We start from the raw sequence: 27,725 nt of genomic DNA, 5'->3' as shown, positions 1-27,725 counted from the left end.
AGCAAAAGTGAAGGAAAGCTGGGTAGACCCCGGGCTTGAGGACCATGGTACACATTAGCATATTCACACCATCTCAGGAAACCATCCTTAGGGATGAAGAGGAAGTAAAGGCATTGTCAGTGAAGGAGGACGTGGGAGGACCTGTAGTCAGCCGCCTGCCCTTCCAGAAATTCTGACAGAAGTGATACCAGAAACTAAAAATATTAGGAACAAAGGAAGAACTGTAGTAAAGGAACCAAAAATAACTCTGAAAATGGGAGGGGAATAATGTGAAAACTTCGACAAGATACATAGATAAAATGTAAAAGTGTAAAAAAAATGTAAAATATAAGAGGGAGTTCCTGCTTCCTGCTGTATGGCTCAGTCAATAAAAACTCTACTTTCAAAGTCTTTCTAAAAACTTAATTGAAAAAGACAGGTAAAGAACTATACATAGTGTAAAATATCTATACACACATATACATACACACATAAATATACATGTGTATGCAGGGGTGTGCGGCATATGTGTAGATGTGGTACGTGTGCAAGTGTGAGAGAGTATGGTGGCCAGAGCAGCTGGTGTTCTGCTCCATCTCCTACGCTCCTAGACTCAGATCTCTCACTTAACCTAAGGCTAGGCTGGCAGCCGAGAAGTTTCAACCATCCTCCAGATTACAGGTAATGTAACCGCTACAGCGCTGAGATTACACGTACATATGGTCACCCTCAGCTTCTCATGTGAGAACTGGAGATTTGAACTCAAGTCCTCATGCTTGTGTACGAAGTGCTCTGATCTGTTGAGTCATCTCCGCAGCTGTGTGTGCACATGCATGTGCGTGCATGTTTGTGTGCATGCGTGTGCATGCGTGCATTGCATGTGTGTGCACATGCATGTGCGTGCATGTGTGTTTGTGTGTGTGTGCATGCATGTGCATGCGTGCATGGGCGTGTGTGCAGATGCATGTGCATGCATGTTTGTATGTGTGCGTGCATGTGCGTGTGTGTATGTGCTCATGAGTGTGCGTGTGTGTACTAGGTGGTAACATTCATAGGAGTTGTAAAAATAATTTGATGCTTCCCAATAGCTAACATAAACTGTCATATTTATGGTCAGGAAAACACATTGCAAAATCCACTGTCTTGCTACACTTCACTTTAGGCTCTTGGCAGAAACATTTCCTTTAGGCACAGACTCCAGACTCCAGTGGCTTCTCTCTGAATGTAAATTTGGCTCCCAGACTTCAATGACTTAAAATCGAATAGATAAAAAAAAAAAAGAATTCCTTGAATATTCTAGAAAAAGCGGGACAGCTTAGGCCACACGCCGCTTCAGCACTGACACCCAACTTGCTCAAAAGCCTTAACAAGATCAGCCTTCTTAAGCCCCGTACCACACGTGTTCAGAAGACAGCGGGAGAGACACGGTGATTCTGATTGTGTGGAACACACGGGATTTCTAAGCACAAAGCTTCCTGCAATCAAGGCTATTGCAAAATGTCATGTCAACATTATTCTCCCTAGTGCTTCTGCCCCATTCCTCCATAAGCAAAGAATGAAGACTCCCCGCAAATGAGATATTGATTGCATTATGATGTTCTGAGTACCTCAGACCGAGAGGACCGGAATTTTAGCTGTCAGCTGCATGCCCGCTGTCGGGAATGAGAGAGACAGGCAGTGGTTATTTCTCTGGTTTCCCCTTTCCTATCTGCAGAGCGGAAACCACAGTAGAACTGTATTCACATTCGATGGCTCAGAGTCTTGGTGGAGGGGTCACATGACCCACCCTAGCTTCAACAGGGTGTTTGCACAAGATTTCCTCACGGTAGATACTGGGGAATAACCAAGAACTAATGGAGACCATACTTCCAAGGCTTCCAAAACAGCAGGAAGCAGAGCCCTGAGTTCCTGTTAGTCGAAGGCCAGCTGTCATGCTCTCATCCGCAGACCCAGGCAGCCAGCTCCAGCTTCTCCTCTTGACTGCAGAAGGTGGCTGCATGTGGGTTTCTCTCTCCTGTCCCTGCACAGTCTGGAGCTACAGAGTAGAGAAGTTTCGTAGCTGCAGTCTGGTGTGGAGGCGGTGCACCGGGAGGCGACTAACCAAACATCCTTTCTCCAGAGAGCCTTAGTGTGTGGGGAGGAGGATGGTGTGGTATTTGCTGCTTGTTTCCTCCCATACCTGGATATAATTGTGCACCACCCATCTCTCTTTCCTGCTCTATAAAATCGGGAATTTATTTCACTGCGCATTGAAGCCCCAGACCAAAGTATAGAGCTAGGATAGTGCACAGTAGGTGCTTACTCAATACTAGCTGATTTCAAAAACAAACCACGCTCATTTTTCTTATGATTCCAACATTACCTCACTCCTAGAAACTTTATTAATTGGAAATTTGTAAGCAGGCTAGAAAATTAATTTATTCAAGAAAAAAGTGGTTATTAACTCATGTAGTAGTGTAAGAGACTGTAAAGAGAATGATTAAACTAATTAAGAAAATAAATTGTTTCAAGCAGGCCATAACCATTTAGTATCACCAATTCGTATAGAAATAATTTGTGGGCTCACTTTCAAATAATAGTTCTCTACCTATTCATTAAGTAAGGTCCCCGAGGATGTTTATTAAGTAACACTTTGTTAGGCTGGTTCATTTATTCTTTGCACTTGAAATATTCCAGAAGTCAGCCCCTTATTAATGGGAAAGGTGACACCTGCCGTTATACACGGTTTACCCACCAACATAAATTCTCTTAAAATCTACAAAAACCTAATAAACTTCTAGCTGATTCGTGCCTTATTCATTAACTAATTTCTTTAAGATATATTACCTTCCATCCATTTGCTGGGCAGACGCTTTTAGGTACAAGCCCCGAGCGTCTATCTTCCCGTTCTTTTCTGATCAGACATTTCCCGTCATTAACTATTGATTGGGTGCAGGTAGAACACTAGAGTCTAAATCACCCCGCATTCCTGGATATTGCCTTGAACACTGACCTTGAACCTAGGTCCTGAAATCTTTCTCGTCGATGACAACTGCATCTTTCCACCCGCTCAAGCCAAAAGCCTGGGAGTTATTGTTACAGTTCCTCCTACCTCACTCACCAAATAATCCTACAGAATCCATCTCTAAATCCATTCTGGATGCGGTGCTGTGCCGGCCGCCTCTGCCGCAACTGCGCCCTCCTCTGGCTCTCTCTAAGTACCACACTAATTTCCTAGGAGTCAGAGAACTTAGCCACGCTGTTTCAATTCTTCCCGTCCCCTCCTGCTTATTGCTGTGACTGTTTCCCCAGTTCTTACCAGGGCAAAAACCAAGAAGAGCCAAATTACAAACCAACAACAACACTGAAAACAAAAACTGATACCAAGCCTCATTTCATACAGACAGCTTAACTCTCTCATTTTGAGACAGTGCCTCGACGGCCGAGGGTGGCCTTGAACTTGGTGTTTATCCCAGGGTGACATTGAACTCCTGATCTTCCTGTCTCCACCTCTTCAGTGCTAGGATTACACTGGACCACCACACTTGACTCCTAAATCATTTAATAAGTAGCTCCAAGTCACTCAGGAATGAATTTCCAATAACAATGAACCTTAATGTTTTATAATAATAATGTATAAAATACTCCTTTGTTTCTCTAGTTGTGCACAGCTACTGATGACCATTACTCAGTCAAGAAGAAAAATTGCAATAAAAATATTTGGCCATCAGAACTTTGAACACACCCAGGCTTCGGTTTCCACGCCTGCTTGAAGACGCTGTGTAGAAGAGAGTGGCCCATGAGAGACTTTCAACTACAGCACGCATCGCAGCCTGGAGCTCCGAGGTTTTACCCTGGACAAGTAACACCTGCACCATGGAGAGGCCTGAAAAATAAGCTGCTATTTTACAGATGACGCTGTCATCAGAGTGTTCAAGCTCTGGGCCTACAAGGATACAGTCATCCAGCCTAGGATCAAACCACAGTTGAGTAAGATCACATTCTTGGAATGTGACGGAAGGAGAAAAAGAAACTAAAGGATGCTTGTAGTATTTTTCAAATAGCAACCTATCGCTTCTTGCAATGCTTAGCTCTGGAACAACAAAGTTAAGAAAGTACTCTAAAATGAGCCGCTGATCAACAGATTTAATTCTTGGGAGAGTGTTTGTCTAAGGGATTGGAAGCTCCAAGTCTTTCTGTGGACTCGCAGGCTAGACTGCATTCAGGAAAGCCGAAGATCACCAGCGTGACACACTAGAACTATACGTTCACCTCTGGACAGACGGGTGGCTAGATGGATGTCACTCTGGATTAGTTTGAATGTTCCCAAGTCCTTGGAATCCTAGAAAATCACGTTTATTATCCACATTTTCACTAACCATCTTGCTCTGTGTAACTCAAACTTCAAGGTTAGGTGTGCTGGAAACACTGGGATGGCCACCAGAGGGAGCCCGTGTGTTTTTCTGAGTCTACAAAACACTAAAAGGAAAAAAAAAAGCTTAGAAAACATAAAGCTGGACAGGAGAGGGGAGAGGGGCTGCAATCATTTCAAAGACTGTCTTATGGATGCCAGGTGCATCTCCCACTTACGCTACAAATCCCCTCACTCGGCAGCGGCAGCGGTCTCTCGCAATGCTTTGATGCAAAAAAAGCTGATTAGCCAATCATAATAGTTTTAAAAGTTCACCTACCCTAAGACTCGAAGGTCCAGGGGGAAGTGCTGTGATAGCAGCCATAGCTCTCTGCCGTGCCCCAGGCAAGGCTTCTGCAGCTGTCCTCACCATCCCTGCTTTCTTTCTCTATTCCGGTTCATCTTTGTGCTCAACTTTGGGATAAGGTTTGGGTGTGGCTTCCTCACTTTGTTTGGGATCGGGCTATCAAATTACAGCACTTGGTGTGACTTAGGATTTTTTTTCCCTTCTCCTATCTGAGCCAACTGATGAGGGCATGAAAAAGAATGACTTTTTCACTTGTCATCTTGATGACTCCCTGGAATGGAAAACTGGACCAAGTTCTAAACAGGATAAGAGAGGGCCTCCACCAGGAAGTCTAGAACTGAGCTCATGTGACCCATGGGCCCAGCTCAGCCTTCTGCAAGCTAGAGAAATGTCCTAGATCTTTCTAACATCCCAACCCCTGCCATTTGACAGCATTATCAAACTGTGTAATTAATGTCCTGTTAATTTTTAGGGGGGGCCGTTATACTGAGAGCCATACATTCGTCCGCCAGGAAAGTCAAAAACTCACACAGTTTCAAGTTCATTTTTGATAGCAATTAAGTGACAAGGGCACAAACTTCGAGGAAGATTCATTTCTGGAGCCATGAATCCTAACGCGTGCATATCAAAGTCATACATATTCATATCCTCCGAGAGGATTTTTCTGTCTTCCTTTCCCTCCAGTTACAATTGAAAGTGTGTCAGGAGTGAATTGAATGACTTAGCCTTGTTTTCCAAGTTTCTTTTTCATGTCTAGATAGGGTAATTTTATAATGTATGCAAATAAATTAGCGCAAACAAATTGAATGCTACAGGGTTAGGTCCTCGGCTGGATGCTGGTGGGCTTAACGTGCTTATTAATGCTTCAGATACGGACTCAGAGACATTATTATCAAATTTAGCAATGACGCCCAATTGGGTGGGATGGCTGACAGTTAGGAAAACTGGATTGAAATTTAAAATGACCTTGATGAACAGAAAAGGGAAAAGGGGGTGAAATTTAATAGAAATCTTTGCAAAATAATTCACTCTAACGATGTGAGGCAGCAAAGAAGAGAGAAGTGAGCAAGCGCTGACTGCACAATTACGGCAGGAAAGGAGCTGGAGGTCAGAGTGAACAGTAGGCTTCAGAGACATCAGCAACCTGGTTCTGTCGCTTTAAGAAAAAGAAAGCAGGATTTCAGGAACAACAAAGGGGGAAATTATTACCCTAATTCCTCTCCTAGATACAAATTAGATCAACCTGGGAGAAAAGGTGTTGCTTGGACCCCAGCACCTACCTATACCTTGGGAGGTAAGTTTGGAAGGCAAAGTTTTTAAGTTTATGATTGCTGACATTAACCCCATTAGACAAAGTTCTCAAGCTCAGTTCCTTTGCTCACGGAACGCTCACAGTCTAGAATTTCCTTTCTCCTTCTACTTCTCCGTGCGGATGTTCTGAGTCCCTCCCCTTCCAGTGTGTCCAGCCACATGGTGTGTGCTTCCACAAATCAGATGGCAACCAGCACTGGGTGACAGTGCTCCCCACCCCCCAACCTCAAGGAGGATGAGGAACTCTCTGCAGTGCTGTGCTCAGCAGCTGTCAGGGCTGGGACTTTCACTAAAGGCTGAAGAGCTCTTAAGGCCACACTCCGCTGCCCCATGGGCATCCGCAGCATCTTAATGTACTTATTAGCTTGGTGTCTGCCTCTCTCTGGGGCTGCTGTATCTGACAAGCAGCACCAAGTTTTATTTATTTTTCATGGGCCCATTCAGACCCTGAGATTGATTAACAATGTGTGTTAAATTCAAAGTTTTCGACTAAACAGGTAATATATTCTGTGGGTATTTCTGAGTTATTCTTTGACTGAAAGAAAATAGAAAATAAATTACAGGGTAGTGAAAAGAATTTAAATAGTTCTGAAAACTGGTACAAACCTGACCCAAAAATACTGATAGTGATTGGACAGCTTTATAAAATGCAAAAGAATGGAAATAGTTATATATCTTTGTACACACATAAATTCTTATGTATGTATCTACATACAGTATGTATACATCTATAAACATTTATCAAGTTATCATCTATTGTGAATATGATTTTCCCTAAAGGCAAAGAGAATGATTTAAAAAAATTCTATTATCTGTGCACTCAGCAAAGCTGTCTTGACATGGAATTCAAATTCTAAATGACAGGGGTAGGAGAGATGGCTCTGCGGTGAAGAGCACTGGCCTGCTCTTCCAGAGGACCTGAGTTTGAGTCCCAGCACCCACATGGCAGCTCACAACCGTCTGCAACCCTAGTCCTAGGGAATCTAATGCTCTCTTCTGGCCTCTGCAGGCACCAAGCACGCACATGGCATACAGACATACATGCAGGCAAAACACCTATACACATATAAATAAATAAATAATTTATGAAATAAATGAAAAAAATTTTTTTTGTAGATTATAAATGACAGTCAATCCTAGATTGGATCATCTCATCTGAGAAAACTGTTTCCTGTCCTTACCATGAGACATAGCTGCAATTTGGTCACAAAACAGAAATGATAAAAACTCAACTACATCAAACCTAAAAGATGCCAGCTCCGAATTAGTTGAGATAACTCTAGCCACCCACAGTGATGAAGAAGATAACCAACCACAGCACAGGATAAAATGTTTCCAAAGACAGCCAGGCACTGTCCTCAGCTGCAGAGCCAGCGTGGCTGTGCTTTACAGAGATGTGACGTGATGCTCTACTCCCTTGCCAGCGCTGGAGCTGCTTTCCTGCAGCAGAGACCACCGAGCAGCCTCATCTCATGACAGGCCACCTATCAGAGAGAAAGCCGGAGGAGGCTGAGTACGGCGGAGACCTCAGGCCTTTGTCATGAACATCATCATCTTGTACATCCAACTCTACATTGCCTCCCTCCTTCCTCTGTGATCTTCCCCACACACCAAACTCTACCCACTGACAACACGGTGAGAACGTTCTCACCGTGACAGAAGCTCCATAAGCCATCTGCAGTGGATAAGCTCTAGGTCAAGATATTTTAAAGACTGCGAAGAAGCACAAAAAACAACCATCAGATAGACCCATAACATCATAAAAACAATTCTAAAATACACAGTGAGGCACCACCCAGGATACCCAAAGCATCCCCCTCACTAGGCAAACTCACATTCAGCAGGTACCAGGCTCCAAGTGGGAAAACAATCAGATGCCACCAACCCCCTGACCTAATGAACGACGCATCCAAGTTTAGGGCGCTACCTACATCGGCTGCTTCCTAGCTAGACAAACAGCAACTACAAACCATCTTAAAACTTCAGCCACTGTGTCACGGCAGAAGCTAGAGAGACATGGGACGGTCCACTTTGATTGCAGCCGATGAAGGGAGAGAAGAAAAGGCAGAGGGAAACCCTCCAAGGACATTCCTCCCATAAAACGCATAACTCACAAATACAAAAACAAACATCTCTTCAGACGCCAGAGAGCTGAGGTTGTCCTTGGCACCTTGGCCATGAAGTCACTGGTGATTTCTGGGAGGTGGAGCAGAGTACAGTCTTGGCTGGCTGGCTGCTCCACCCTTCCTAACAGGCCAGCCTTTTTTTTTAAATAAAAAAATAAATCAGTATTTACACACCACACAAGTTGCCGGACCCAGGAACAGCTTGGCTAAATCTAATCTCTACCCTGGCGATAAGCAATTTGCCCTTCAAATTCCAAAAAGGCAGGCTTGGGATTTTCTGAGGCCCTAGAATTGTGTTGTTCTGTTCTGTGGAAGCTCTCTCTGGGCCCCGTGTCGGTCACACGTGCATTCAGATCTGCATCGGTGCTAAGGTCCTGGCTAAACCACAAGGACCCAAGGCAGAGGGAAACAGCTCCTAAAGAGCCTTGAACCCAAGGCAGGATGTCTTCACAGGCTCACGACTTGATGCAGGCCTTTTACAAGCAGCTGTTGTAAAGTGGGCTCCACAGAAAAGTATGCGAACCCAGCATCTGTGCTAAGGCTGGCATTGAAAGGGTTCACCCAGTTTTAACGGATATCTGAGATTTTTACAACCTAAGTTTTTATGAGGACACACACTTTGCTTTCTCTGCACCAGGCCCAGAATCTCACGAGAGCAGTGAAATAATAGCTGGAACACATTTGATCTGCTTTTTCTAACCTTGACAAGTGGTAGCAGCAATGAGAAAGAAGTCACTAAACGCTGTTAAGGTCCCTAACATCCTGACTGATAGCTGCCTGCCCTAGACTGTGGTCCTTTCCTTTATGAGGTGGTTTAAGAACTGGTCACAGTTTGCCCTTACCAAGAGATGAGGTAAAGCCTTAAATCTACCAAGTGACTTCCCTGAATGGTTCTTCGTCTACACAACTAATGGTTTTTCAATGTTTGAAAAACTCTCGCCAAAACTAATGTTACACGAGGTCCTCCCTGTCTGTTGTATGAAAAGGAGCCATGCTAGCTCACTTGCTCATACCTAGGTGTGTCCAGACCTGCTCGGAATCATCACCTTGAGATCCGTGGGGATCCTGCTGTCTATGGGCCGGGCCCTATCTGCTCATCACACCATCGATTCAGTAGCTGCCTAGGGATGAACACTTCAAGGGAAACAAGATGTTGGTAATTCAGGAAATTGAATTTATTTTCAGCAGCCCCCTGATCACAGAGTCTATTTTCCTGCTTTTTCCACACAGAAAGGATAGAACTTTCCAGAATAACAAAACTTCTTGGCAATTGGCTCTCTAAAGACTCAACACAACAAACAACAAAATCTCCCCGGGGGCACAAATCTCAGAGAAAGGCTCCTTCCCTTAAAGGCCAGCTGTCACGTATGCGTTAGCTGGAGAGCTGGGACCTGGGGTTTTAACTTCAGTGTTAAACATGATCAGCCAGGTATGGCATGGAAAGAAGAAAAATAAAACTCCTGCTCAAACAGATCAAAGAGAGGGATTTCTTTAGAAAACCAACAGCCTCGAGCAATCACAGCTGTGTGAATACAGCCCACTTGCATTCTTGGCTCCAAACTCATTTTTCTAATGTATCTCTGCATCACTGCATAGGTTCCAGGATCCTGGGTCCACCTGACACTGATGGCCCCAGCCCTCAGAGTGGGTAGCAGACAAAATAATCCAGCAAGTGGCAATGGGGAACTAATGAAAAAAAGAAAGTTCTTCTTAGGCACAGTAAGACCTGGTCTGGAAATAAAACAGAGCTGGCAAGGTAGTTCAAAATCTACATATCGATGTCCTCATGTTTGATTAAAAGTCAAACACGGTGATTAAGGAAACCGTGCGTGGAAGCCAGGGAGGAGAATAGATTCCTTCTACAAAGACTTGGTTCAGGCACCGGAGCAATCACCCAAGCTCTTTCATTCCATCCCACGGGCGTATTATCGTTATTTAGGGAATACAGCGTCTCTCAGCGTGTACTTAAAGAAGAGAAAGGATAAAAGAAAACATCATATCCCAACTCGTTCCTTTAAAGGGAAAAATTTCAATTAGCCCCACTTTAGGGCTCTTAGGCCTCTTTTTATCTCTCTGGACTCCAGCTCTACTCAGGGAGGTCTTTCATCTCCTCTGCCTTATTTGACTATGCATGGAGATCCTCCCAAATTGCATATGGCATCATTACATCTGTTCTGTTTGCTAATACGGAGTCCATGTGCTTGATGGTTTGCCGGAGACCGATCAAGAATAACCCAAGTAAGTATCTGCTCGTACTAAGACCTGGGTGCCAGCTTGCCCAGTCCCCCAAATCTTTCAGGGTAATATGTTGCCCACACTCCACTGAGGTTCTGCAAAATTCAGATTCCTATGAGATGAGTACATAACAGCTGGTAGGGCCAATGCTTACGGTCCTCCATCTGCAGGTCCCTCGGCAGGGGATGCCCAACCTAAAGGTCACCCAGAGACTAAAAGTGATGAACTTTCCTTTTGAAGCCTAGAACATGCTACCCCCGCCCCCTTCCAAGGCTTGGGCATCTGTATGATTCTCTAGATCACCAGCTGTCCTGGATGAGGAAATCTGAGGTGATCTGGCCATCTTGATTGGCCTCACGATCTGCAGTCTAGCGGTTACATAGATGCATTGGGGCTCCTGCATACAGGGCAGGATCCGCTTGTAACTACTTCCTGGAAAGTCTGTTGCTGGTGGATCTTGTGAGACCAATTCTCTAGCTTCTTTTAGACACATACAGACTTGGGGTTTTTGTTGTTGGCATCGTTGCTGGTTTGCTGTTTCTTATTTTTGTTGCAACAGCAGAAGATAGGCAGCAAGGGTCACTGAAGAAAAGCCTTTTAAGGAGGGCCACAAAAGGCCCCAGGACAGTTCCTTTAGAAGGGGTGAGGCCACGTCTCGGAGATGAACAGATAGCTGGAAAATGATACAGTGCTTAAGAAAATACTAATTACAGTGATAGTCCTAACATTTCTCCGCTCTATTGTTCTCACTCTGCACGCTCCATAAATGATCTCATTCAATATTCATAATAGAATTTTGAGGTAGTCATGACTAACAGCCGCATTTTAAAAAGCGAGACAAGGCTGTTTAGGCAAACAAAGCAGCTTATACATGGCCCATTGCTGCCTTCTGAACTGTTTTCCTGAACTAAAGAAAGTCAAACTTGGGCGTGACTTTGGAAGTGGCGTTGCCTAGGCTGGGACTCCTGCCTGACGTGGTGGAGCAGTAGGCTAGGGCCAGCCGGCTCTTCAGACACCAGCACTGTGAAAAGCGGATGGCTTACAGAGTCAGCGCTCTGGAAAGGAAAGCAGAGATAACTGGAGTTTAAACACGACTGTATCCTGCCCACAGTGGCAGGCCCGAGAGCAGAGAAAGGGAAGCGTGACAATTCAGTAACATCGTCACTTAGGTCCAGCAATCGAGAAGAGGCTTGCAAGGTGGTACGTGTGCGTTCCAGCCAAATATCATGACGGTCATCCCAAGGCATGTTCACCAAGAGGCCGTCCACACTGCACCGTAAGCATTTATTAAGTGCACTTAATAGATTTAACACCGTCGTTACCCGCATGAGCAGTATGCTGCTGAGATACTACTATCCTGGGTACATACCCTGGACACGGTTGGTGGAAACTGTACCTTTTTTTTTTCGTTGGTTTGTTCTTTTGAGACAGGGTCTCACTGTGTAGCCCTAGCTGTCTTGGAACTCTCTCTGTAGACCAGGCTGGCCTCAAACTCAGAGATCCACCTGCCTCTGCCCCGTGTGCTGAGATTAAAGGAGTCAAACACCACACCCGCCCCTGGAAGCTGCGTCTTAAATGGCCTCTCTCACCTGTTTTCAGAAACCAATTACAGCAATTAGCCATCCTCAGTTTCCAAAGAGAAATGCTGATCTCAGTGTTAGGAATTTTTTTTCTAACGCAAACTCTCTACCAACGCAAATTCCCAATCAAGCCAAATCAAAACAAGCCAAATTAAGAAATATCCAGGTTTAGTGGGAGTACTGCGCTCTCGGGTGGCCCCGAAAGCGAACACCAGGAGGAAGGAAGAGAGATCACGTGATCCTCTTTTGGGCGTTCACTTAAATACTCTGTGGGAGTAGTCCTGACCCCCCCCCCCACACACACACACAAGGGAGGGGACAGGACCTGGCATGCTGGGATTTGGAGTCCAGACCAATAAAACTCTCAAGCCTGGGAGCTAGGATAGATGCGAGGGGCTGGGGTCTAGCTCCCAACTTAATATTGAGTGCACTGGGATATAATTAGGCAAACTCATCAGCAGACCCTGGTTTTCGTCATTTACATTCCCAGTAAGGAAAAATAACCGGTTTTCCTCACAGAATTACAATGATTTGTTTTATTGACGTATCTGCAGCATGGGAAAAAAGAACCCTCAGCCCTTGCAAGCTGTTCCCTTATCATAACCTTCCTTCGGACTAAATACCAGAAACATGTGACAATCATGTCAGAGCAGTCGCCCTGCTCTCCTGGGTATTTTAAATGACTCACCCAAGATGGCACAACAAGATTAGGAGACTATTTATTGCTCTGTTGACTGCGCATGGAGAGCTCCCTTTGCTTGGAAGGTCACTCTGGTTGTGTTTTACCTTATGACAGTTACAGAAGTTAGGCAGAGAGAGTGGCTACTCACATTCTCCTTGTCGGGAATCCCTAGAAGGAGGAAAGAGAGACAAGAGAGGCCATGAATTGTGTGATCAACCTCTGCAACGGAACCAAAATCCTTTGCCAATAACACTTCTATGTTTTCCGTTTACGCACCCATGAAAACTCACATAGAGAGACCATGGCACCCATACATAGCTCTGAATCAATGCATCAGGAACGGAGCTATGTGTCCAGGAGCAAAAGCGGGATTATTTTGTGTCCACCAGATGCTTTACCCTCCCAGTGGTAAAAATCTCTCTGTGGCTCGTTGACACCACGCAAGCAGCTAACCCACTGTCTGGATGCCAGCACGCTCAGAACTGTGGACAGATAAATCTATTCTCTAGCTGCGTGCACACATCTCTACGCTACAAACCATCTCCTTCTGCTCCAGCAATCTGAACTCTGGTGCAAACAGCATAGGAAACCCACCAGAACACAAGTTCTGCAAATGAGTTCCTTCCTGTTGTGCTCAGGCCAGGCCTGAGCATGGCAGCGGCTGTTTCAAGACGAGGGTTATCTCAGCTACCTTAGCTCAGAAAATGCACCAATATTCCGTGTGTTCATCTGTTCACCCATTTACAAACATTACGGGAGCATCCACGAGAGGCAGCTCCTGGTCTTTTTCTCTTGGTGGACCTTGGGCTGCCTCTGGGAAGCTACTATTGAAGGTGATTTTTCAGCCCTGGATGTCTTGACAGTTGGGATAAGGCGTGAAGATCCTTGGGCTGCCACCTTCTATGGGAGGCAAAGGCCACCATTAAAGAACTTTGCACAACAGGAGGATAAGAACAGCTGAAAGAAGGGAAAGGAGCAGTTCAAAATTAAACGATAATCTATTGGGATTACATACTTGTAATCTTAGTGTGTGGGAGACTGAGCCAGGACAATTATGAGTTTGAGGCTAGCCTGAGGTACCTTAGTAAGACTCTATCTCAATAAAACAGGGGTGGCGAGAAGGCTCAGCAGTTAAAAGTGCTGCTGCAAGCTTGACCTAAGTCCAATCCCCTGGACCCACATGATGGGAGGAGAGAGCCGACTCCTGTAAATTATCAACTGATTTTCATGCATGTGGTATGGCACATACTTGCACAAACATTCACAGAATAACAAACAAATAAATGTGATCATTGTTATTTTTAAAAAGACACCAAGATCAGATACAGTGGCTGCCACTTGACAGGGTCCAGTTCGGCAGTTGTGATAAAGATATTATATTTGGGAAATCTGAATATTGACTTGATAATGGCTGTTTTTACCGGAAAGCATGGCAGCTCTTCCATGTGGTTGAAGTGCTGAACACACAAGGAAAAGCCTTTCTTTTCAAAAAGCCAGGGGCAGGGCTGTACCTGCAATCTTTGATACTAAGGAGGCTGGGGCAGGAAGATGGCAAGTTAGGCTAGTCTCGGGTCTGTAGTGAGACACAGTCTGGCCAGAGAGAGAGACCCGCGGAGAGAGAACCAAGTTCAGACTCCTAAGCTTTCAGGAGAAAGTAGAAGGACCGTGGAAGTGTTGAGAGTAAAGCGGGAACACCAGGATCATGCAGCAGAGCCCTTTGGCCCAAAGGAGAACAGGGCTGGAAAGTTGTTAAATTAATAAGAACAGTGGGAGCCACTGAGGCTATGGTGACGGCCAACTGTGGAGTACTTCATTTAAAAGTATGGGGCAGAAGCCAGGCTTGTGGGGCTAGTGAGTGGCTAGGGGTGAGGATGTGATGCATAATTATCATGTGCTCATCAGACTTTTGACACATGGCATGCGTGGATTCTTTTAATACTCACAACAACCCTAGGGGGAAATTGAGGCACAGTGCATCTGAGTGTCTTGCCTGAGGTCACATAGCAAGAAGACAACACAGTTGATTTTTTTCGGCTTGGACATTCCTAAAGAACCCGTTATTTCTAGTTCAGCCGAGGGGGAGGACAAAAAAAAAAAAAAGAGAGAAGGAGAGAAAGAAAGAAAGGGAGAGAAAGAGGGGGGGGGGGGAGGAAGGGCCGATGTTCCTTTTTCCTGCTTCCTTTTCAAGGAGGCAGATGTGGGGAGAGGGCAGATGTGGGGAGAGGCTCTAGAGACAGAAAGTGACAGCAACACTTGGGACAGAAGATAAGGAACCCTGAAGATTCTAGCCAAGCAAGAAGGTGGCCCCTGCAGAAACTAACAAATTGGAGAATGACAGTGACCTTAAAGGAGCAAGGAACAGGGTGGAAATGCTGTTGGCCACGTCCATATCTGGCCATCAAAGTGCCATAACTTCAAATACTCCAAGCTCGGTACTTTGTTACACACACACACACACACACACACACACACACACACACCCCTGCAACAGGGATAGGAAATAGAGAGTTGGCTCAGCAGTTAAGATCACGTACTACTCTCCCAGAAGACTGAAGCAGTTCCTAGCTCTCACATCAGATAGCTCGCAACTGCTTCCGGGAATCTGATGCCCTCTTCTGGCCTCTAAAGGCACCTGCACTCTTGTGCACACGTACATACATAAAAAATAAGACAGATCTTTAAAAAAGCACCAGACAGCTCACCCCTCCCCTAGCTTTAGACCTCAGCCATGGGTGGATCTCTTAAAGGAGTCTGATTTTGTTTTGCTGGTGTACATTGAGCGTGCATACCATGCCACTTGACTGCACACACGTGTGTGAACTAAATACCAGAGTTAAGCTATCTATGACCTTCCTGTGTGGGAGAGCACGCAGCACCTAGCACCTACCAAAAGCCTGGGATTGGAAGGGCCGTTTAAAAAGAACTGGTGGGTTCTGCTTCTCCCTTTGGTAGATAGAGCTAAAGTGAACAGATATGGGGTTCCTGGGGACCCCATGTGGCTGAGACAAGCACAGCTTGGGAATCCCCTTCTGAAAAGGGCACAGAATGTTCCAAGCATGCGGATGTCCAGTATGGAGGTCCCAGCCTGCACCAGAGCCGGCCACTCTCTGCTATGAAGACCCTACAGGACAGCGCACAGACCACAGGTGCAGGCTCTGCAGTGTGAGCTGCCAGTCTGGGACACACAGCAGAGTCAGGGTGCCTCCTCTGTCGTGCTGGTATACAACACACACCTTTTTTTGCCACATAAAAACACATACCACAAAACAAATTCTCAGATGCAAAATGCTCACACTTCACTTACTGTCATTGTTGGAGCCCGTTTCCATAACACCATAGGGAGGAGCCAGAAGGCCGGCCATATACTGTCGGTATTTCTGAAAGACAAGATTGTAAAGTCAGCACGCAGGTATTTGCCTGCTTGAGGCGTTCATTTATTTACATGTTAAAGAGCAGAAACCCTGAGTATCAGGAAACCTGAGTCTCTTATTTTTAGAGCCAAGAAGTGTGTTCTCTGGGGCTCTGGGTTTAAACTAAAGATGTAGGGTTCAGCCTGAGGCTTCCTGGGTTGAGACTGGATGTGTCCCCTGCCCCAGGCAGGGCCCCACCCAGCCACTTCATTTGTGTGTTACGCATTTGTTGGGAAGGAATGGCGGGGTTCTTACCTCTCCCCACCCTGTAAACACAGGCACCTGACAACCAGTGTGAGTTGACAGGCTCAGACACAGGCACTGTGCCGCCTGCCTCCGAGGTGAATGCCTCTGAATCAAGCTCTTTCAAAGCCAAAAGAAACGCAGCAGCTCTTGGAACAGGTCTCTTTGAAAAGAAGCTGACTCGCTCCCATTTACCTCCCTCCTTTTACGCTGTACACCTGTCTGCTACGTGACCTCCAAAGCACTTTTGTTACATCGTCAAATAACATCATTTGGCTTAATTTAGATGCTCCCGAATTGTCTGCCCCTGGCTTTTGGTCCAGACATGCTCGGAAACTTGGGGCTCCACAATATATGTGATTAGCCTCAGGAGTCTGTGCTGCGTGGGAGGCATAAAGGTTGGTGAGCATTGGGCTAGAAAGGAGGGGCAGTTACAAAGAGCGGAAGGTGAATGCTCTCAGGCAGTAAATGTGGCTTCCTCCCAGGCAGAATGAAAGCTGGGCAATTTCACTGATCGTGTGCTATCACGTATACTTATGGTTTATAATTACCGTGGCACACATCAATGTTCAACGGCATCAAAAGAACCAGCACCCCATAATATGTGCCATACAAACGCCAGCAGAAAGACTTTCATCTGTAGCAATGGGCTTCTGGCGACATGTGGTACCCCAGCCAACCATCTGGCCCATTTGGAAGGTTTGAACAGTGTTGGCATGGTACTTTCTCTAAAGAGCTTTCTAGTCAAGATGTGACTAGCTCCTCCCACCCTACTTTTTCCTTCCAAATAGGAAGCAACTATACCAGCTTGTATGTGTGTGCCAACGTTAAGACGGTGGTTTTTCCCCATCTCTGAGCTGATCACTCGAACATACCTATAAGACTAACATGTCACCCAGTATCGCTGTCTACCCCTTGACAACCTCCCAATTCTGACTCTCTTCTTTCTTACACTGCCATTTATCCTTCTCTTTCATGGGTTAGCACTCTGGGCAGTTAGCTAACTTGTGTTCTACATGGAACAGTTTCAGAGAAGGCATAAGAGATCTGTCTCACCCCAAGAAGCTTTGTGACCCTCCTTCAACCTTTGGAGTTCTTCCTCTTGTTCTTTGCAGTTCTCTTATGAGCTTCTAAAAGAAATCATTCCTGCTCAGTTTAAGGGGCCAGTTTGTTTTGCCTAGAAGTGTTCTCTTGGGGCTGATGGTGCTATTTTCCTCTGCATGTCAATGCCAATTCCCATGGACTCAGGAAGCACCACTGACCTTCCTCCAAGCCCAGAGCACCTGGTCTGTGGCTCGGCTCCCCCAGTGCAAATCCCTGGGGCTGCTGTTTTGAGGACAGAAACCAGGGCAGCCTCTAGGGAAGACCATACGGGCTAAATTTAGAGATGCGTCTTTGGAGTTTTCACCATGGGAGTGTGGTGTCCCAGGCACTGGGCACACCGAGAGAATTGGAGACAAGGATCCCTGTTCTTGTGATGCATCAAATTACCGAAACACGGGGCACAAGGACTTGTGCTTACTGTATTAACTCCCCATTGTCCATGGAGTTCCCATCCCAAGGCCAACAATGGACACCTTCAATCACGGACTGCACTAACCTTTATCTATACTGTTTTTACCTATTCGCACATATATACAGGGAAGTTTAATTTAAAAATTGGACACAGTAAGAGATTTATGGCAACTGATAATACAAGAGAATGATTCTACCAACTCACTGCAATAAATGTCAGATGAATATGGTCTCTTCTCATTCGTTCCCTCAAAATATGCCTTTGTACCCAAGTGGGACTATAAAGGATAGGAGGTAAGTAAAACCATGGGATGTAACATCACAGGCAACTACCATACATACTTAACACTTGGTTGTTGATTTCAAGCACACATCTAAACAGACAAAACACCGTGTATTCACATACACGCAATCACCAACTGGTGGCTGCCGTTATCTCTCTATGCATATAACTGCTTATCCTTTAGAATTCTTTTGGGCTAAATTTTAAATATCACACAAATTAATCAGTAAGTATTTCAGTAGGAGTTTATGAAGGATAAACGCTCTTCTTAAACAAAATCACAGCATCGTCCAATCTTCTTAGAAGTCCATAATACCCAGTTGATGTAAGAATTCTCGTTTCTTTGTAAACGTCATCAGTGAATTGAATTTTAAAAGTAGTTTATTTAATAAGACAAGAACTATTTAATACTACAACAGCTTTTGGTCTTAAGTGAAGACTATAAAGACAGGCTTAACATATCTGTAAGTAGAGTAAATGCTTTAAAAGGAGGAGGGGAGGGAGTGGGAACTGGGATTAGTATGTAAAATGAGAAAAGATTAGTTTGAGGGCAGGCTCCACCGCTACAGAGAAACTCTGTCTCGGAAAAAAAAAAGCATTTGAAGTGTGTGGTGTGTGTGTGTGTGTGTGTGTGTGTGTGTGTATGTGTGTGTATAGAATAGGAAGAGATCCTGACATTATCCCCAACCTCCACTTGTGCCTGCATGGGTAGGCATGTTTGCATGTACATATGCACACAGGCATACACTACACAGACAAACACGGGCAGTCTAGAGCAGGGGTTCTTTACCTCCCTAATGCTGTGACCCTTTCATACAGTTCCTCATGCTGTCCTGACCCCCCAACCATAAAATTATTTTGTTGCTATTTCATAACTATAATTTTGCTACTGTGATGAATTGTAATATAAATATCTGATATGCAGGATGTCTGCTCTGTGGCCCATCCTTGGCATCACTTCCAGGGCAGGAGTGAAGAATCTTCCAGATCAACTGCCCATAGACAGATAAATCATCTCTAGCAATTCAGGTCATGTTGGCTGCTAAGTATCCTCAAGTTCAGATGTCGTGGAGAGAGACAAGTTGTTCCCACTGTTTCCTGATCCAATTCCTGCCCCTGCCCCACTGAATCTGTGACCATGAGAAAACAACTTTTGGTAGATGCCACTACATTTGGTGCAGATTAGGATACAGCAAGAGAAACCAAACTGGGAACTTGGTGTCTGATGGTGACGTTGTATTGTAACAGAGCATAAAACGTGTGACTTTGATCTGAGGATTGAAAAGCAGGAGGAAGCATAGTGGGACTTAGAGGGCTGTGGATGGGGGCTTAAAGAGGAGGACGGTGGGGAAGGAGGAAAATCACCTTTCGTGATTCTCCGTAGCCAACAGAACGTAGCTGAGGTGATGCTGTGTGATTTACCTGGTTAGACCACAAGCACATGGTCTCTAGGGACCTGCATGCTCCAAATGCTACCTCTTAGAAGCCACTGACCATGCTCTAAAAACACCCACATTAAGGTGAGAGGCCACCTGGTAGTGGACAGTTCAACTGAGCTCAGTCTCTGTGGCATCCAAACTATTCCAGCTACCCTGACCTTCCAAGCTGATATCGAGACAGGGTGTAGCAGACAAGTAACCCTCCTGGGCCTTGTAGAACACCTGACTCAGAGAATCCACATGCAATAAAATGATAATTGTTTTATGCCAAGTAGGCTTGGTGGTGGCAACAACCCAAATACCAATCACACACACACACACACACACACACACACACACACACACGCACACACTGCATCCTATGAGAAAGCAAATGCTTGCAGTTTTCAGTTCTGGCTTCCACAGCGGGGTAGGCAGGGCTGGGGGGACCTGCTGACCCACTCTTCATGAGGTCTCTGTAGTTAGTGACCCTCCAAACAGTGTACAAATGTTACCAGTGTCTGTAAAGCCTGCCGTTATCACCTGGATTGGAGGGGGGCATGAGTTGGCTATTCTAGGCTTGCACAGGGACCAATAATAAACAAACAAGCAAGTTCTCTTTCTGTGCATCTAGGAATACATGAGAACCAAGAGATCTGTGCAGACTCAAGAATGGAGCATCTCTAGCTGTGAAAACCCAGGCTATCCCTCTGCTAGTGGGATCCGCTCCCGGGAGCATTCAGCCTCAGAGTGCATGTGGCCCAGGGAGAAAGCAATAATGCCTCAGTGGGATGACAGGGTGAAGCATGGAGGAGGGAGTAGTCCCCTCAACTCCGACGTCCTCTAGAGGCTGCAAGAATTGACAGACTGGATACTGGGATACCTTCCAATAGTGTTGTATGTGCCACAGAGATCAGCTGGGAAAGTAAGAGCAAGGTGATTGTGTTGATAAACCTACACTGTACAGCAGTTTATATATTTATATTTTGGTTGTGAGCCTAGCCTTTAATGGCTGAGCCGTCTCTCCAGCCCAACAGCTCATCTTTTTATATATTTAAAAACAACTGCTATTTTCTGAAAAATAAAACAAACCAAAGGTGGTGTAAAGGCCACACTTAATGAAGTTCACACGTCTACGTCAGTACTGGTCAGCACAAACCCATGGTCTTCAGAGGTGACCCAGGAGGCCTTTATGGCTGTCATGGCCCCCTCAAACACACACACACACACACACACACACACACACACACACACACACACCAGCTCTTTGTCCCCATCTCCTTTGGAATCCTGGTTGACATTTCCCCCACAAACCCTTTCTCTGGACCCCAATGCCCTAGGCCTTACTCAGGCGCTTTCTACAGGGCCCCAGGTGCTTAGACAGGAACTATGCCACTAACCCAAGTCCTGAAAGGACAAGTGTCAGTAGAGGTGAAGCAGCAGTGAGCTGAGGGAAGATGAGAGTCAGCTCTACGGTGGAGAAGACAGTGCCGAGCTCTGGTGTTACCCCAAACTCCTGCACGGTGGCCCTCAGAACATGGCCTTACGTATGACATGTAACAGCCCAGGCTTTCTCCCATTCACAGCATCCTCCAGAAGGTCCTGCCTGGGCTGGAGGTAGGAGCACAGAGAATCAACACAGGCTCAGTAGGCTATCTGGAGACCCAGGGTGTCACTGTGTCTTTTCCCAAGAGGCACTGAGGGATGTCCCTCCCAGTCTCTCAGAGAAGTTACAAAAGCAGCTCTTCAGATGAGAGTCAAGCCAGAAGAGCCACCAAAGTTTCTAGGAGAACCTGGCAGGTCTAGGTCTTTGATGCTCTCTGAGAGCAGACACCGGAAGAGTAGCTCATCAGCGGGGCCCCTGCAGACATGTTCCCCCCCTCATCAGTAAGATGCATGCTGAGTCGGATCTGGGGTGTTTCAGCTTTGTTCCACACAGTTGGGGGTGTCGACAGAACCCTGAAGAGAGACGTGTCGTGCAAACACAACTTTCAAGGCCTGTGGGAAGGCGAGCATCTTTACTCTCACTGATTTCATAAATTACAGCTTTAAGTGCAATTTCATTTTTAAAAATGCCGTTGGTTCCTAAAAAAAAAGAACTGAAGGTTTCCAAACCATGACTAAAGAATCTCTAGACTTCTCAGTAGATCACTGTCACTCAAGCGCCTCCACAAGGCATCAACAAAGCCTGGTTTAAGATTGACTAGGCAATATTCGCGGTGGTTCTGCTCTCCCTAATAAAGACTTCCGCAGCCATGGATGGGTGGTGTGTTCTGTCACCGAGAAGCTTTTCCAACAACAAAAAGGCACTTATAGGGGCTGAGATAGGAGGATCATGAAACAGAAGCCAGTCTGGGTGACATAGTGAGTTCCAGGTTCAATCAAACAAGGGGCCGGGGTAGAGAGCAGAGGTGGAGCCCTTGGCTAGCCTGCCTGAGGCCCTGGAGCTGATTCCTAACTCTGCAGGGGGTGGAAGCAACCCACACAGCAATATTGACCTTCTCCAGCTCAGGAGTGAAGCTCCCCAGAGTGGCACCCAGCAAGGCAGGAGGGAGTAGAGAAGGACAAACAGCGGCTCCTCCTGGAGTTTCAATTTTATTCCATGTCAAGCAGTTGAAAGGATTACTTTTCTACTTTTATATTATAGAGTAGAAAGATAAATTTGCATAAATTTTAAAGATTAAAGCAGGCGACTTCAAAGACATTCTGAACTGGCTGCTGGCTACTTCTAGCTACAAAGGGTCTAGACCCCAGGCACTGTGTATTGATTTCCACTGCATTCAGGAACTTCAGTGGAAAAGACCGAGGACCTCTGATGTTGGGGAATGCAGGCAGACTTTGGCATCACGTAAGCCTGCAGCCTTAATTCTGACTCTGCCAAAAGCTACCTGTGTGGGCTTGAAGACACTCAACCCAATCTCCCAAATAAGGAACTTGGGCAGTTACACCCAACTTTCAGACCCTTGTGAGAGAAAGAAATAAAATCTATAAAAGTGCCCAGTGTAGTTAATGGATACTGAAAATAAAAAATAATACTGAAAGTAACAATAAAGCAAGGCTGAGTCAAGATAACTGTAGTATATTTGAATTCTGTCATCAAATCATCAAAGCTTTGGGAAAGGTCACTTTCTACATCACATTACTGAGGCTGTGACAGACACATTGTATAAAGACTCTAGTAAACCTGTGATTCTGTGTGCTAAACAGGGCTATGGAAACATTAAGAACCTAAATCATAGGCTTAAAAAAAATCAGAGAAATATAATCTAAAATATTGCTGATTTGCAATTGTCTTAAGCACATAACTCATAGAGCTTTAAAAATAATTCTACAATGTAATGGTACACATCTGTACTGCCAGCATTTGGAAAATAGAGGCAGAAGGATCATGAGTTCAAAGCCAGCCTTTACTACATAACAAGTTCAAGACCTGTCTGGGCTAAGTGAGGTCTTACCTCAAAAGAAAACACCAAAAACAATTCAAAATCTACTACCTACTTTGTATCCACATAACAAACTGGTTTTGGGAAGAGACAGCAGGCTTCATGGTGATGGGAAAAGGAGGAACACAGAAATACAAGCGCCAGTACAACTGCCTCACGATGGCCCTGACGGAAGAAGGCCTCCAAGCTGGGTCTCTTAAAGAAGCCAAAAGCTACAAATGAGGTCACTGTTAAACCAACCCACTCGAAATACCAACGATCCCCAAGATGCTGGCCAGTATGGGTGGGTTCCCTAAGTGCTAGCAACCGAAAGCAGAATGGCCACTTCTAAGCACTCACTGACTAAGTCTCAGTTCCCAGAACATGGTCACTTTAACACGGAAGGCAGAGATAGTAAGTACGCTTTCCTTCCCACAGTGCTCGCTGACTGATGCCTGCTCCACCAAGACTAGGAAAGCCCAGCGGAGTCTGTGAAGAACTGTGAAGTCTCACACAGGATCCCACCAACAGGGACAGCCATACTAGAAAGTCCCAGAGAAGGCTGCAGCCATGGCTGGGAAGCCATGGGAAGGGGTGTGACAGTTTATATTTAGACATCAGGAAAACGACAGTGAATCAGGGATGAGGGTCAACGAGCAGGAAGAGGCGGGTCGAGAATGAACCGAGGCCAGCAGGGTAGAGGGCAAGGATACAGAGATGGGGAAGAGGCTTCAGCATGCAGGGTCTCACAGGTCATGGTTAGGATGTGGGCCACTGCCACAGTGTAAGGGGAAGCATTCGGATGGAGAAGTGGGAAGAGCGTGTGCGTGTTCTCAGAGCATCCTGACAGCTGTGAGGATGGTTTTGATAAGAACATAGGAAGGCCCTGTGTATCCGAGAGCTGGCCTGGATATGGCGCAACCAAGGAGCCACGGGAGCTGTCCGGAATGAGGGAAGAGGGAGGGGTGCGGATGGAGATGAGGACGTGTGTCCCTAAAAGCAGGGGTGAGGCCACCTCACCTGCTTTCTGTGGACAATTTGTGGTTGGAATGCAGCAACCCTGTGTCTTTAAGCTAGCTGGAAGGTCGGGGGGCACTTCAGAGGGCTCCCTGGGACAAGTAATTGAAGTCAGTGCTCAGGGTCCTCTAGCCATTAATCACCTGAAGTCTCTGTTTCCAGAACTCAAGCCGGGAGCACGGCGCACGCAGTAGGTCAATGCTACTGTGTTGAAAGTCACCTAACAGTTTGTTCTGGCATGGTGACTGCATGGCAAACTCTATGGTCACAGTAGGGCTGAATCCAACGTGGCCCAGCCAACACCCAAGTACAGCTGTGAATGAGGACGCAATTAGCAATTGCCTCCTTGGTTGTGGGAGACAGCTGACATTTTATTTAACCATGTAAACCCTCAAAAGGTGGTGGATCTCACACAGGGTTCTTCCAAATGAAAACGAATGTATAAAACCCCATTTCTATACTAAAACAATGTGTGTTTATTTTTATTTTATGTGTATAAATGTTTTGGCTGCGTGTGTATAAGTGCACGGACGGTATGGGAGGCCAGAAGGGGGTGTCGGATCCCCTGGAACTGGAGTCACAGAAGGTCGTGAGATGCCATGGCAAAAGCAGTCAGTGCTCTTAACCTCTGAGCCATCTCTCCAGCCCCTTATCAAATTAACAATAAGATCAGCAATACAAACCATGAACATGGAAATTCCAGAATAAATGTGCTTCAGTATTGGTAATACAGACTCTGGAGGACCCTGCAGAGGAAACTACCCATGGTGGGTTTCTTGCTGTACAACTGCACAGAGGGCGGACAGCGGGAAGAGAGCTCAGCAGAGGAGAGTAGGTCCAGGGTCAAGAAGACCTCACTGGCTCAGAGACACATGAACTCCATCTAGCTCAAAAGCCTCTTACCACTGGGGGACAGGCACTGCCCTGGGCTTGGTTTGCTTTCTCCAGAAACATTCATCTTCATCCCACCCTTCCTTCCTCCTTAACTCTCAGCCTGCCTCGTGAGTCCCAGTGGGCACGTGACATCCGCCCAGAACGACCGGTCACATATTCATACACAGTCCACACTAAACGAGGACACTGAGGATGGTTTGTCCCCTCAGCCACCCAGAGCGTATAATGCAGCCCATAATTCTTCTCTTTTCAAGCATTTCCACTCCGAGGCATCTCAGCCTGCCCAGCCTCCCCCCCCCCTCACCCCCTGCTGTTGGTTAGGCTGACTTTATTCATGCGCCTACACTGGTTCTATTTATTTTTATTTTATGTGTATGTTACAAGCTCCAGTGAGCAAACCTGAGAGAGCTTTGTCAAGATTAGCAACATATATTTATTGTACATGTCTATGCAGCCAGGGCTTGAGAGGCCCAGGCACTGTGGAGTATGGAAATGCTCGAATTCTTTATGCAGATCTTGGGTCCTGTCATCTCTCTACTCCGGGTCATCTGCACCGCCCTCTCGGCACGGGGTTCTTATTGGATGCACCCAGTCTGGACTGTCTGATATCCCTCTAAGTCTCAGTGGCAGATTAGGTCCCACTTCACCCGGCGTGACCACTAAGAGGACCAATAACGAAAGTGACGCTTTAGCCCGCTGGAAACAGTATGGAAGAGAAGTGTGTGAAGAGGTGCCGTGTGACAGTGGGCAAGGCTGAGCAAGTTGTGAGGACATGGCTTTAAGATTCAGGTGACTGCAAGATCCAGTTCCAGCTACGTACATCTCTGTTGGTGCTGACAAGACTTGGGAACCTGCCCTCTGTCCTACCTGCCTGTCCCTCCCCTCATAGCTCCTCAGCCTTCTCCCGGCCACTCCTTTCCAAGCACATTGGCTTCATTAGAACTCGATCCACGGGGCTTCCTGTAGGAATGTACTCTCCCACACTCTGCCTTGCTAGTATGTCATCTGAGCTTGCTTCTTGGAGTGCCGGTCCCTGGTCCCCTAGTCTACATGAGACTCTATTGTCTTAGCGTCATGCCTCCAACGCTAATGTGACCATCATTTACTGTATCCAAACATGTGCTGCTCCATTACAAGCTAACAGAGGGCAGAGACCATGCTAGATCCACCTTCGCTATGTGCCTAGAGTCCAGGAGATGCTATTACTGTGGTACCCTCACTAGGATGGAGGGACTGAGGGAGGTCACTGAGGGTCCTCATGGCTCTGGCACACAATAAACATTAATTCCTACTTCCTCTGCATCATTTTTTTTTTCCGAACCAGTTCTGTCAAAGGCCTCGTTTTCATTTCAAACAACTATTGCTTGAGATAAAAAGCAGCCCAAATGCATGAAGATCCATTGTGGAATAATCTTCTGGGGCACTGTGAAGACATGTCTCTCTGATTGGTTTAATAAAAAGCTAAACGGCCAATAGCTAGGCAGGATTTTTGAGGCACAGAGGATATAAAAAGAGCAGAGACGCCAAGAGAGGGGGAACAAGCAAGACAAGCAGAAGGAAAGGTAACAGCCACGGGTCATGAGGCAGCACATGGGTTAATAGAACTGTGTTAATTTAAGTTATTAGACCTAGTTAGAAAAGCCTAAGCTACCAGTTGAGCTTTCATAACTAATATGTCTCCATGTCATAATTTTGGAGCTGGCTTGTGAAATGGAGAAAGACCTGCAACCAAAGGCTAGTGATCTGGGTTTGAGATCACATGATGGTGTGCCTGAGTATCTTTGTGGTGTTTGTTCTTTATGAATGAGCTTCCTGCTTTCAGGCAGGAACAGAGGAAGCAAGGCGATTGGTTGATGCTGATAAAAACAAAGCCTGATGTGGGATTTCCCTCTGTATGCTATGAATATCATTGGTTAATAAAGGAACTGCTTTTGGTCTATAGCAGAGCTATAGGGAAACAGAGCTAGGTAGGGAAAACTAAACTGAATGCTGAGAGAAAGGAGGTGGAATCAGAGCGAAGCCATGAAGCCCTGTCAGAGACAGATGCCGGAACCTTGCTGGTAGGCCACAAGCCTCATGATAAAATATAAAATAATGGAGATGTGTTAATGCTATATGGAAGAACTAGCTAGCAATACACTTAAGTAATTGGCCAGTTTCTGTGTGATTATTTCGGGACTAAGTGGCTGGGAACGAATAAGCAGCCTCTCTCCCTCCAACAAAAACCTAAGCTTAATTTACCCCAAATCTGCGAATGTTGTCAGGTGTGATGGCTCAGCAGCAAGGGTGCTTGTCAGGCAAGAGAGAGACATAGAAGCAGTGTAAAGACTGTGGGTGAGAAGTGACTTCCAGAAGTTGTCCTCTGACCTCTACACAAGTGCTGTGCCACACACACCCCAACAATATTTACAAAAGTTTGGTACTTATTTATGAATACTTATTTGTAACTTAAAAGGAAGTCCAGAGGGCGAGAGAGAGAGAGCAGAGCCAAAATATATTCATGGAATTTTAGAGAACCCACGTATAATTTTCATTTTAGTCTCAAAAGCAAGATAGCGGGGTACAATTTTATACAAACTGATAAACACACACATCACCTCCTAACTTTACCCGACAACCCCATCTCCTTCCCGGCAGTGGGCTGTCTCTACGCAGACTAGCAGCACAGTTCTTATAAATTCGGTAAAAAGGCCTTCATATAACAGATGTAAAGAACAAAGTGACTGTCAGAGGCGAAATGAACTTTATTCAAATTTGGTTTAAATGAAAACTCCAATCTCTGGCAGTTTGAAAACGATAAGACAAATTACAGAACATGACGGGGGATGGTCGGTGACTTGTGTTTCACGGAACCCAATTTGTTGAAACTGGCTAGGAGCTCGTTGGTGCTTATGTAATTTCACCGAACCAACT

General features: G+C 45.8%; 1 protein-coding gene across 2 annotated transcripts in view; it reads right to left on the bottom strand.

The window, feature by feature from the left end:
* Window positions 1-27,725, bottom strand: part of Rapgef4 (Rap guanine nucleotide exchange factor 4) — a 258,897-nt gene that overhangs the window by 98,282 nt on the left and 132,890 nt on the right. For both annotated transcript variants that reach the window (XM_041631492.1, XM_041631493.1), the window contains exons 5-6: window positions 15,915-15,987; window positions 12,759-12,778 (exon numbers count right to left, since the gene is read on the bottom strand). In XM_041631492.1, the coding sequence (XP_041487426.1) occupies window positions 12,759-12,778; window positions 15,915-15,987 (93 nt within the window). The remainder of the gene's footprint in view (window positions 1-12,758; window positions 12,779-15,914; window positions 15,988-27,725) is intronic.

This window comes from Microtus oregoni, unplaced genomic scaffold, assembly GCF_018167655.1.
Source record: "Microtus oregoni isolate MIOR12 unplaced genomic scaffold, Mior012 000037F_ref0000500, whole genome shotgun sequence".
In the NCBI taxonomy this organism is placed as follows: domain Eukaryota; kingdom Metazoa; phylum Chordata; class Mammalia; order Rodentia; family Cricetidae; genus Microtus; species Microtus oregoni.
Note: the sequence above shows the minus strand (reverse complement) of the source record. Positions and strands in the feature narration are given on the sequence as shown.